General features: G+C 46.9%; 1 protein-coding gene across 9 annotated transcripts in view; it reads left to right on the top strand.

Annotated features, from left to right (window-relative positions):
- Window positions 1-13051, top strand: part of DAAM2 (dishevelled associated activator of morphogenesis 2) — a 136194-nt gene that overhangs the window by 76674 nt on the left and 46469 nt on the right. For all 9 annotated transcript variants that reach the window (XM_061398086.1, XM_061398081.1, XM_061398082.1 and 6 more), the window contains 2 exons: window positions 3093-3318; window positions 12537-12626. In XM_061398086.1, coding sequence (XP_061254070.1) covers window positions 3151-3318; window positions 12537-12626 — 258 coding nt within the window. In that variant the 5' untranslated portion in view covers window positions 3093-3150. The remainder of the gene's footprint in view (window positions 1-3092; window positions 3319-12536; window positions 12627-13051) is intronic.

A 13051-nucleotide genomic window follows, 5' to 3' on the forward strand; every position in this document is an offset into this window, starting at 1 on the left:
TCAAATCCCTTTGAATGAATAACCTAAAGTTTATATATATAAAACATAACTCTTGGATTGTATAGGGCAATATTTCTTAATATCTTTGAAAAGTAATCCTTAGAAAAATTTTAAAAGTTCTATGTTCAAATACATTTATTAATGCAACAATATATGTATTCTTTTTTAAGGTAACAATATGGTTGATTTATTCTTTTTCTTAACATACACACATATCTATTCTCTTTCAAATTCTTTTCCCAATTAGGTTGTTATAGAATATTGAGCAGAGGTTCCCTGTGCTATACAGTAGGTCCTTGATGGATATCCATTTTAAATACAGCAGTGTGTACCTATCAATTCCAAAATCCCCAACCATTCCTTCCTCTCCTCCCCCGACCATAAGTTCATTCTCTAAGTCTGTGAGTCTGTTTCTCCCTTTTAAATAAGTCCACTTGTATCATAGTCTAGACTCCACATGGAAGTGATATCATATGCTATTTCTCTGACCTCAGTCAGTATGACAGTTTCTAGACCCATCTAAGTCCCCGCAAATGGCATTACGTCATTTTTAATGGCTGAGTAATATTCCATTGACTTCCCTGGTGGCTCACCCAATACATTGAATAAATGCTAGAAAACATTTAAAACGTCTGTCACAAAGTTAATAAAGAAAGATAAAGTAGGGACTTCCCTGGTGGGTCAGTGGTTGAGACTTTACTTTCCAATGCAAGGAGTGTGGGTTTGATACCTGGTGGGAAAGCTAAGATCCCAGAGGCTTTGTGGTGCACCCCCACAAAAAAGAGATAAAATGGAATCAATGAAAACACCTCTCTTGAATGATGAGTAACATGCGTCATGCCTTATATGGGAGGCTAGCTCAGATGACTGATTTATTAGCTAGTTTGTTAGGGTTTGGAAATAAAGCAGTGTTCTCCTTGAGTTACCTTGGATTCACTAGGAACGCGTTATGCCACAGTTATCTTTTTTCGATAAGGTTCTAGAACTTGATTCAAGGGAATGCCTTAGATTTGACATATTTGGAGCTCCCCAAGGATTCAGGGAACAATCTCCTGTGGTGTCTTTAAGAAAAGAGGGCAGGGACTTCCCTGGTGGTCCAGTGGTTAAGACTCCATGCTTCCCATGCAAGGACACAGGTTAAATCTCTGGTGGGGGAACTAAGATCCCACATGCTGTGCAGTGAGGTCAAAAAAAAAAAAAACCAGAGGGCTAGATCAGTGCATGGGATTCAAAGCTGGTTGAAGGACTGTCCCTTGAGAGTGTTAATGACTAGTTCTTTGGCATTCCCAGACGAGGAAGCTGTGTCATCTGGGCTTGTCTGTGTCCTTGTTGTGGTCAACATTTAGAGCAATGATGTAACTAAAGACCAGGGGGACATTCTGATCATTCCATTAATGACCTAGATATAGGAGAAACAACTCAACCTTTGGGTATATTACCTAAGCACTGAAAGCAGGGACACAAACAGATATTTGTACATGTTGGTAGCAGCGTTCTTCACAATAGCCAAAAGGAGGAAGCAACCCCAGTGCCTGTCAACAGATGAATGGATAAACAAAATGTGGTCTCTGCATACAGTGGAATATTATTCAGCCAAAAAAAGTAAGGAAATTCTGCTACAGCTTGTATGAACCTTGAGGACATTATGCTAAGTGAAATAGGCCAGTCACAAAAAGATAACTGCTGTAGGATTCTACTCATATGAGATACTGAGAGCTGTCAAATTCTTAGAGACAGAGAGTAGAGTGGCGGTTGCCAGGGGCTGAGGGGAGAGGGAAATGGGAAGTGATTGTTTAATGAGTACAGAGTTTCTGTTTTACAAGATGGAAGAAGTAACAGAGGTGGATGGTGGTGATGGTTGCAGAGCAATGTGAATGTATTTAATGCCACTGAACTATACACATGAAAAATGGTAAAATAGTAAACTTCATGTTTTTATGCATTTTACCCACAATTTAACAAAATCTTGTCCCCAAACCTGTGTTATATCACAGATATTACAGCTAGAATGTCTGTAGAATATAAAGGTAGAATAAAGGTAGAATCTGATTTATATTCAAAAATTAAGATACAAAAGTGTGGGGAGAGTATGTTGAGCAGCAGTGTGGTGGGTAAACAGTGGTCTTTCTGCTGAACCCACCCAGATCTGAAACCATGTTTAGGAAGCATTGGAAGGATCATTTGGCCCATTCAGGAAGCCCATGTGTGGATAACTGGACTTAATCCACCTGGAAGCTGTGTGGCCTCAATGACTAGGGCCAGTGTTTATCCTTAGGCTGGTCATCATAGGACTAGGCCTTCCCAGAGGGAAACCGAACACTTAATCCTTTCTGTTCCAGTGACCACCCGTCTGTTGTGTCTCTCAGTTCTGGGCTCTAGCCATAGCGGTATCCTCTGTTCTCCGTCTGTATGGAGAGCACATTTGAGCACATTTGACCAGATTCCCATCACTCTTGGTTGAACACCATTCCAATGATCAGCCCCATCTCTTTACCCAGGGTTCACTCTAATGGCTCCGCAGGCCACCCCTTCTTCTGGATGGATGGGTGAACCCACACCCTGTTGATATTTCACATTCATCCAGACATGCCTGGCTACAGCAGACTGGGAAGAAGGCTGTGCAAGCCTTCCGTCCTCTGCTCCCAGGGAGGCCTGCACTGCAGGAGTCAGGCCATGTAATTAGCTCAGTGTCTCCCCTGCCAGCCAAATTCAGCCCTTCCCTCCCCATTGGATTACACCTTTAAAGCAGGTATCCCCAGACCCTGGAATATTCACATGAATAAGGAAGCCCTGCAGTAAAATGGTCTGCCAGTGGACGGGGAACAGGATTCCCATCTGTACAGTCAGAGTGGGTAATGCATAGTGCCACCTCTGCCCTGGAAGTCACATTCTGTGACCACAGCCCTCCCATCTTCTCTCAGGGCACAGAGGGAGAATCTGGAAGTGTTTGCAGTTGTGGGAGAAAGAAGGAGCTTGGCTGTGGGGTCAGAGGCCCCTGAGAGTTGGCCAAAGAAGTTATGGTGGCAGAGCAGCCACGTCCTGGCCCACCTGGCTGCCAGGCCTGACCACTCTGTACTCTCTGTTCTACCCAGATCACGATGAGGACCTAGGGCATCTGCCTGCGGACTGTCCCCCTGGCCTGCAGTGACCATGGCCCCCCGCAAGAGGAGCCGCCATGGCCTGGGCTTCCTGTGCTGCTTTGGGGGCAGTGACCTCCCTGAGATCAACCTCCAGGACAACCACCCTCTGCAGTACATGGAGTTCTCCAGTCCTATCCCCAACCCAGAGGAGCTGAACATCCGCTTTGCAGAGCTGGTGGTGAGTGAGGGGCGGGGCAGAGTGAAGGGCGGGGTAGAGTGAGGGGCAGGGGCAGAGTGAAGGGGGCGGGGCAGGGCGAGAGGCGGGGCTGGATGAGGGTCAGGGCAGGGAGGGCTTGGCCATGGAGTGGCGGGCCCCAGCAGGAGCAGAAGGAGCCAGACAGAGGGCGGGGGCCTGTGCGGGGATCTTCACCTGCTGAAACCCTGCTTTTGGCAGAGATGGGTCCCAGAGCACCTCAGCTGTGGGGGAGAAACGGTCAGCACTGGGGTGGACACCGTGAAGCTTGTCCCCAGAAGATGGACTTTCCTCATATCTCCACTGGACTCTAGACCTCGCTGGGCAGCGGTAGGCTCCCATGAGAGGAGCAGGTGCAGGCTTTGTGAAGTCGGCACCGAGGAGCCTCAGAGAACATAAGAATGCTTGACACCTTTTTCTCATATGCTGGCTGGAATTTCCCCGGGATCCTCTTATCTCAGACATAAGAGACAGGTGGAATTCTGTAGGCAGATTCTGGGTACCTCAGAACAGGATTAAAAAAAAAAAAAAAAAAAGCCTTTTAATTTTATATTGGAGCATAGCCGATTAACAGTATTGTGATAGCTTCAGGTGAACAGCAAAGGGATTCAGCCATACATATGCAAGTGTCCATTCTCCCTCAAACTCCCCTCCCATCCAGGCTGCCATGTAACATTGAGCAGAGTTCCATGAGCTATACAGCAGGTCCTTGTTGGTTATCTACTTTAAATATTGCTGTGTGTACATGTCCATCCCAAACTCCTTAACCATCCCTTCCTCCCGTCATCCTTCTCCCTGCCCCCTGCTCCAGCAACCATAAGTTTATTCTCCAAGTCTGTGAGTCTCTTTCTGTTTTGTAAGTTCATTTGTATCATTTCTTTTTAGATTTAGGGGATGGTTTTTTAAATTGAAGTATAGTTGATTTACGGTGCTGTGTTAGTTTCTGCTGTACAGCAATGTGATTCAGCTATACCTGTATATACATTCTTTTTTTATATTCTTCCCCATGGTGGTTTATCACAGGATATTGAGTATGGTTCTCTGTGCTGTGCAGTAGGACCTTGTCATTTATGCATCCTATATATAATAACTAGCATCTGTTAACCCCAACCTCCCGCTCCATCCCTCCTCCAACCCTCTCCTCCTGGGCAACCGCAAGTCTCAGATCAAGGGATGATTAACTAGAAACAAGGAGATAGAGATGCCTGAAAGACACCTGGATTGGGACTGGGATGATAACGCCTCGTGTCTAGCCTGGGGCAGACAGAGCTCTGGCATTCACACTGGCGGCGGCTCTTCCGGACTCTCTGTGATACCCATTTAGACCACAGCAGCACCCTGTGTGTGAAACATCCTATTCTGACCACAAAGAGACAGAACAGGAAGACGGCATGATTCTTCTCTTTGGAGGTCTGGTGGTGAGACAAAGCCTGCACACCAAAGAAATTCCCAGATGGGGGAGCAGGATCTGTGCCCAGGACTCGGGCCTGAACCCCTGGGAGAGAGAGCCGTAAACGCAGGGTCATCTACCATCAGCTCTTGGTCACTTATTCTCATGGCTGGCCTGCAGAGAAACAATGCAACATGATTGGAATGGGGTTTCCTACTTGGATTCGGTCATGGATGTATCTGATGAAGATAATCCAGCTCTTCAAAGCACAGGACCACTGTAAGATGGAGCAATGCCTGTGGGAGAAAAAGTGGTCCACCTTCCTCACCACATCAGGTTCAGGAAAACTCACTGTCCCAAGTTATGCCTTTCCTGGGAGTGGAGCCAGGGGTGGGAGATAGGAAATGGCAACCCACCCCAGTATTCTTGCCTGGAAAATCCCATGGACAGAGGAGCCTGGTGGGCTATAGTCTATGGGGTCACAAAGAGTTGGACACAACTGAGTGACTAACACTTTTCTTTGCTTGTGTAGAATAATATTTGAAGCCTGAGCCGTGTTTGTCAGTCCTGCTAAGATCAATTTTTCACTCAAATACTGCTAACACCATTTTCTACATTAAGCAGTTCTCCAGTTTTCTATGGACACCAATTGGATGTCCTGCAATACAACTCCATTCTGACACTTACTGCCCAGAGTTAGCACAGAGCCCACAGGTTAAGGGCTCAGATCCACGAGACTGCCCCTTACTTCACACACCCATTAGAGGTGGTGGGTCCCAGGTTTCCTATGCTTCTGTCCAACATGGCTACAAACCAGGAGTCCCCATGATCTCCTCTGCAAGTGTGGTAATTTGCTAGAACTGCTCACAGAACTCAGGAAACACTTTATGTACTGTTACCAGTTTAGTGTAAAGGAGATGATAAAGAATACAAGTGAGCAGCCAGAGGAAGGCGTACAGAGCATAAAGCCCAGAAGGGTAAGGTTCCTGTCCTGAGCCCAGGAGCATCTGTCCCCAGAAGGTTCGGGGTGCCCCACCCTCCCATCACGTGGACGCATACACCCACCCAGAAGCTCTCTGAGCCTTGCCATTCTGGGGGCATTTGCGGTGGTTTCAGCAAGATAGATATTTTTCCCCTTATTTTTTATTTTATATTATAGTATAGCTGATTATGGGGCTTCCCTGGTGACCTTGGAAGAAAAGCTATGAGAACCTAGACAGCATATTAAAAAGCAGAGACATTACTTTGCTGACAAAGGTCTGTGTAGTCAAAGCTATGGTTTTTTCCAGTAGTCATGTATGGATTTGAGAGTTGGACCATAAAGATGGCTAAGCGCCAAAGAATTGATGCTTTTGAACTGTGGCGCTAGAGAAGATTCTTGAGAGTTCCTTGGACAGGAAGGAGATCAAAGCAGTCAATCCTAAAGGAAATCAGTCCTGAATATTCATTGGAAGGACTGATGCTGAAATGGAAACTCCAATACTTGGGCCACCTGCTGTGAAGAACTGACTCATTGGAAAAGACCCTGATGCTGGGAAAGATTAAAGGCAGGAGGAGAAGGGGATGACAGAGGATGAGATGGTTGGATGGCATCACTGACTTGATGGACATGAGTTTGAGCAAGCTCCAGGACTTGGTGATGGACAGGGAAGCCTGGCATGCTGCAGTCCATGGGTCGCAAAGAGTTGGACACGACTGAGTGACTGAACTGGTGGCTAAAACAGTAAAGAGTCTGCCTGCAATGCCGGAGACCCGAGTTCCATCCCTGGGTTAGGAAGATCCCCTGGAGAAGGGAATGACAACCCACTTCAGTATCTTGCCTGCTTCTCCATGGACAGAGGAGCCTGGTAGGCCACAGTCCACAGGGTTGCAGAGAGTCGGACACGACTGAGCAACCAACATATGACTACTGCTGCTGCTTATAGCTGATTGGCAATGCTGTGATAGTTTCAGGTGTGCAGCAGAGTGGCCCAGCCATACACATACATGTATCCACTCTCCCTCAAACTCCCGTCCCATTCAGGCTGCCACAGAACACTGAGCAGCGTTCCCTGTGCTGTACAGTAGGACCTTGTTGCTTATCCACTTTAAATACAGCTGTATGTATATGTCCATCCCAAATGCCCTAACTATCCCTTTCTCCCACCCTTCCCCACTAGTATCCGTAAGTTCGTTCTCTGAGTCTGTCTTGTAAATAAGTTTATTTGTAACGGTATGATAGATTTTTAGCTCCATCTATTAGAGTTTGGGGAGTAGGGCTGAAAGTTCAAGGCTTCTAATCAAGGCCTGATCCTTCTGGTGACCGGCCCCCACCCTGAAGCTCTCTAGGGTCCACCAGGAGTCACTGCAGCAGGAGAAAAGGGACTCCTATCACCCAGGAAATTCCAAGGGGTTTAGGGGCTCTATGTCAGGAACAGAAGATATTCCTGTCAGTTCTATCATTCATGAAATTCCGAGGGGTTTAGGAGCTCTAAGACAGGAACCGGGAACGAGGGTCAGAAATATTAGGTTGACACTGCTATATTTAAAATGGATAACCGGCAATGACCTACTGTACAGCACAGGGAACTCTGCTCAGTGTTATGTGGCAGCCTGCATGGGAGGGGAGTTTGGGGGAAAGTGGATCCATATATGTGTATGGCTGAGTCCCTTTGCAGTTCATCTGAAAGTATCATGACATTGTTTGTTAATTGACTATACCCCAATACAAAATAAAAAGTTAAAAAAAAATAAAGCATGATGCCACAAAACACCAAAACAGATTTTTTAAAAAAAGAAATGTTGGGTTGGCCATAAAGTTCATTCAGGTTTTCCATAGCATCTTACAGAAGAACCCAAATGAACTTTTTGGCAAACCAGTATATTTCTTACATTATCCCAGTCAGGGACATCTTCCTGAGAAGAGTGCATGAATTTTGAAAGAAGGACATGGCAAGCAGTGTTCCTTCCTTTGGCCCTTTTAGTCTCCAAATATTTATTGAGCATGTTAAGTGGCAGGATTTCTTACTAGGTACTTTGGCAAAAAACAAGGATGAGTCAGACTTGTCTCGTCTGCAGGCTAGCGTGAGGTATTGATCAAACAAATGAAAAATATTTGAGAGACTGACGTGTACTGGGTTTCGTGGGCTGCCAGGGATTTAGTGATGGACCCACTAAAATGGGTTGGCACAGCCCCTCCCCCCAGAATATGAAGTCTAACGAGAAGCCGGGTCTTGAACAGTAATGACAAGTGTAGAGAGTGTCTTGAGAGGGAATGTTTGGGGCGGTCTGTGGCCTCTCTAGCAGAGAGCCTTATTCTAGATTCAAGGTCCTGATGGGCCCCTTGAAGCAGTGACAGATCTTAAAACAGAGTGATGGTCAGGTAAGTGAATGGAGGTGCAGAATGATGCCATGGAGTCCCTGCCAGAAGCAGCATCAGATGTGAGAGTCTCTAGTAGGAAAAAGCTGGGTCCTTTGTGGGGTACCATTATGATGAGAATATCTGAGGATTTGGGATTCAATCCTAGGCATGGTAGAAAGCCACTGAAAAGGTTAACCAGGGGTTTGAGGTTCTCCAATATACTTTTCTAAAAAGACCATCTGGGGTACTTTATTGGCTCCAAAGGCACTGTGTAGACCATCTGGGGGCTCCAGGTGCAAACTCAAGCTGTGGAGGATGGTGGCTTGGATTAAAGCATTAGCCGTGGAAATGGGGAAAAGTGGACAGATTCTAGAGCCACTGAGAAGGAAGGATAATAGGACTCGTTGGGACTAATGCGTGAGTAGGAGTCAGGGAATACCAGGTTTCTTACATGAGGATCTGGGTGGATGGTGAGACCCTCAACAGGACAGGATGTGCCAAGGAGACCCAGGCTGAGGTGACTGGGGTAATGAATTCAGTTTGCATGTGCTTGCTGTGCCTCAGTTTCCTCATCTGTAAAATGGGTTGTTGCAAATGTAATGGATAAACTTTAAACCCTGAGAACAGTGCCTGGCACACTGTCACACGTGCATGAGTGTATGGGGCACCTGAGGGCCGTCAAGCTGATCGGTGCACAGGCAGTTGGGTGCCAGCCAGGATTGGGCGCTCAGGACACTAGGGGGCTGAGAGGATTTAGGATCGTCACTGAGTCCTTGGGAATGACTTGTGAAGGAGTCACCAGAGAAAGCATAAAGGGAGGGGAGAAGAGGACCCAGGATGGTACCCTGAGGGACTTCAGTGCTGAGTGATAGGATAGAGGAGGAGAAGTCAGTCAGGGGTCCCAAGAGGAGCATAGCGCAAAGCAGGAGGGACGGCCCAAGGGTGTGATTGTCCAGGAAACCAGGAAAGAGAGACTCAAGAAGAAGTGGATGGTCCACAGAGTCATAGGTTACCAAGGCTGAACCAACCAAATTACCAAGAAATGCCATTTGATTTAGTGGCAGAGACCACTGGTGAGAGAAGACAAGTGTCTAAATAACCAGAATACAAAGTTGAACACAACAGCTCTGCATTCAGGTAGGGAGAGGTGTTCCTACCTGGGAAGGGCTGTAGAAGGCTTGCCAGAGGATGCCAGCTCTGAGCTTGGGCATTAGACCGTGTGGTGGGCGGGCCAGGAGCGCCGGCTGGGTAGAACTACCTGCAGAAGCAGAAGAGGGTGCAGTGTGTGCCAGCCAGTGGCAGGTGCACAGAAGTCTCTTTAATTTCTGATTCTGACCACAGAAAGGAAATGCTTCAGAAACCTCGAGCAGGGTCTGGAAACATTCCTGGGATATGTAGAGAGTGGTTCCAGGAAGAACTTTTCTTTAGCATTTGATCTACAGGAGACTTTAGTTCAAAAAGCAGGTGACCTGGTGGGCATAGATTCAAGTTGTCCTTGTCGGTGCCACTCAGGATGGCAGCCGCCGGTCACATGGGGCTGGTGACACTTGAAACATGGCTGGTCTGAACCAAGATGGGAAATCCACAGCAGATTTTGATAACTTTGAAAAAAAAAGAATTCAAATAGCTCATTGATCTTTTTCTTTTACATTGATTACATGTTAAAATGACTCGATTTTAGATACTTTGGGTTAAATACAAGGTACCCAGGTGGTCCCATCACTTCATGGGAAATAGATGGGGAAACAGTGGAAACAGTGTCAGACTTTGTTTTTTTGGGCTCCAAAATCACTGCAGATGGTGACTGCAGCCATGAAATTAAAAGACGCTTACTCCTTGGAGGAAAAGTTATGACCAACCTTGATAGCATATTGAAAAACAGAGACATTACTTTGCCAACAAAGGTCCGTCTAGTCAAGGCTATGGTTTTTCCAGTGGTCAGGTATGGATGTGAGAGTTGGACTGTGAAGAAAGCTGAACACCGAAGAATTGATGCTTTTGAACTGTGGTGTTGGAGAAGACTCTTGAGAGTCCCTTGGACTGCAAGGAGATCCAACCAGTCCATTCTGAAGGAGATCAGCCCTGGGATTTCTTTGGAAGGAATGATGCTAAAGCTGAAACTCCAGTACTTTGGCCACCTCATGCGAAGAGTTGACTCATTGGAAAAGACTCTGATGCTGGGAGGGATTGGGGGCAGGAGGAGAAGAGGACAACAGAGGATGAGATGGCTGGATGGCATCACCGACTCGATGGACGTGAAGACAGGGAGGCCTGGTGTGCTGCGATTGATGGGGTCGCAAAGAGTCGGACGTGGCTGAGTGACTGAACTGACTGACTACTGACCCAGGTGATGCTAAGTGGCAAAGAACCCACCTGCCAGTGCAGGAGATGCAAGAGACACGGGTTTGATCCCTGGGTTGGGAAGATCCCCTGGAGGAGGGCATGGCAACCCACTCCAGTATTCTTGCCTGGAGAATCCCATGGACAGAGGAGCCTGGCGGGCTATGGTTCATGGGATCACAAAGAGTCAAACACGACTGAATCGACTTATCACACGTTATTAAAATTAAGTTCAACTATTCCTGCATAATTTTTTAATGTGACTGGAAAAATTTTTTAAAAACGTGGCTCATATTTCTATTGGACAGGTCAGATCTCTCTGAAGGAAAGTCTAAAAGGCTCTCATTGAATACAGGTATCGATATACTTAAGACTTGTACTTTCTTAGACATTACTTTCACTATCATTTTAGAAAATACAAAGATTAGTAATATGCTTTTTTTGGTCTTAATGTAACTTTTGCTTTTATTAAAAAAAAATTCAAAAATCATGTTGAAAGGCCCATTATGTTTCCATGGCCCATTAACTTTTATTTATTTATTTTTGTTGAGTCCTGGCATAGCTCATGAATCATAGGAGAAGAATTTTCAGTAAGAGAGCCTTTTAGGCACCATTCAGCACAGCTAAACCTAAAAAAGTCATCCCAAACTACCTACAGAGTTACCTGAAACTTGATGATGTCAGCAACTTCCTAGTCCAGCTCCCAGGGAAGTGTGGATTTACTGCTGGGGCCCAGTCTTGTGTGTGCATGGCATGGTCTGGGTGGTGGTACCGCTGGAGGGTGGTCTCTGTCGGGCACACCTCCATGGGAAGCAGACCAACACCTTCCATGGCACAGGGTGCCCTCCTTAGCAGGAGGCTGAGCTAGATGAGTTGATGAATTGATGAGTTAGTTGAGTTAGATGAGTTGCCCAGCTCCTCATCTTTACCAGGTGTCCTCAACCATGCTGGGGCCGATGCTGGGGTTGGGGAGCCAAAGACTTTCTTGGGGACACATTTAAAGGGACAGAAACTTGAAGGATGGGGGGCCAAGAGGGAAGTGGATCAGGGGACATCCCTGGTGGTCCAGTGGTTAAGAATCTCCTTTGCAACACAGGGGATGCAGGTTTGATCCCTGCTTGGGGAACTAAGATCCCACATGATGCAGGGCAGCTAAAACCTGCGCACAGCAACTCCTGAGCCCCATGCACTCTGGAGTCCCCGTGCCACAACTAGAGGGTCCATGCTGCTGCAAGGAAAGGTCCCGCATGATGCAAGGGAAGTCCCAAGTACTGCAACTAAGATCAGACGCGGCCAACCAAATAATATAAATTAATAATAACAGACTGGATTGGTAGACTGATTTCTTTCTTTGTCAAGCCTTGATTTATGGTGTTGACCAGCCTAAGAAGGACAAGAGGAAGAAGACAAGAAACTCCAGGCAAGAGGACTAGGAGCTAGCAAAGAAATACAGGAGAGGGGCGGGAACAGGGCCCTGGACGGGGAGGAGCCAGGGGCGGGGACAGGAAGTGAAGGAAGCCTGGACAGAAGCTTGAGGGCTTGATGCAAGGGGATGGGAGGATGGCTCTGTGCTTCAAGAGAAAGAATTGCCCCAGAAAGAAAAACACCAATACAGTATACTAACGCATATATATGGAATTTAGAAAGATGGTAACAATAACCCTGTGTACGAGACAGCAAAAGAGACACTGATGTATAGAACAGTCTTATGGACTCTGTGGGAGAGGGAGAGGGTGGGAAGATTTGGGAGAATGGCATTGAAACATGTAAAATATCATGTATGAAACGAGTTGCCAGTCCAGGTTCGATGCACGATACTGGATGCTTGGGGCTAGTGCACTGGGACGACCCAGAGGGATGGTATGGGGAGGGAGGAGGGAGGAGGGTTCAGGATGGGGAACACATGTATACCTGTGGCAGATTCATTTTGATATTTGGCAAAACGAATACAATTATGTAAAGTTTAAAAATAAAACAAAATTAAAAAAAAAAAAAATTGCCGTATCGTATCTTTGACGCTCTTTGAAGGAAGACAGCAGGCTGAGGAATCTGAGGAAACTGTAATTTCCTATAGGCTGAATATCCTAAGATCAACCATCTCTGGGTTTCAGACGTGTTTTTGTGTCTTTGCAGGATGAATTGGATCTCACCGACAAAAACCGGGAGGCTGTATTTGCACTGCCCCCTGAGAAGAAATGGCAGATCTACTGCAGCAAGAAGAAGGTACCCTCTCTGACCCCTTCCGCTGCCGCGCAGGGTCCACAGCATGGGTAGCCCTTGCTTCCATTCATTTCGCAAACCTTTGTTCCACACCAGCCTCATTCCATTCTAGGTGTCGGAGGAACAACAGTGAATGAATCAGGACAGAAATAATCCCTGCTCTCATGGAGCTTACACGCAGAGGGTTAGGGTTCTGTTCTTCTGGGTTCCAGGAGGGGTGCCGGGTCAGGGAGATGCATGATGACAAGTCCAGATTCCCTTTCCGTGGCTGTGCGCACGCGGGGAGGGCGTGCCACCCCGGGCAGTACCCAGGGGGCAGCTCTGTTGGAAGGACTGGTTTGGGGGAAGTGAATGGCCTCTGCTGGATCTTTAGCCTGGGCCGTGTCCCAGGCTGTGTCCCTGTCCCAGGGCAGCACGCAGGTCAGGGA

This window comes from Bos javanicus, chromosome 23 (assembly GCF_032452875.1).
Source record: "Bos javanicus breed banteng chromosome 23, ARS-OSU_banteng_1.0, whole genome shotgun sequence".
Classification (NCBI taxonomy): domain Eukaryota; kingdom Metazoa; phylum Chordata; class Mammalia; order Artiodactyla; family Bovidae; genus Bos; species Bos javanicus.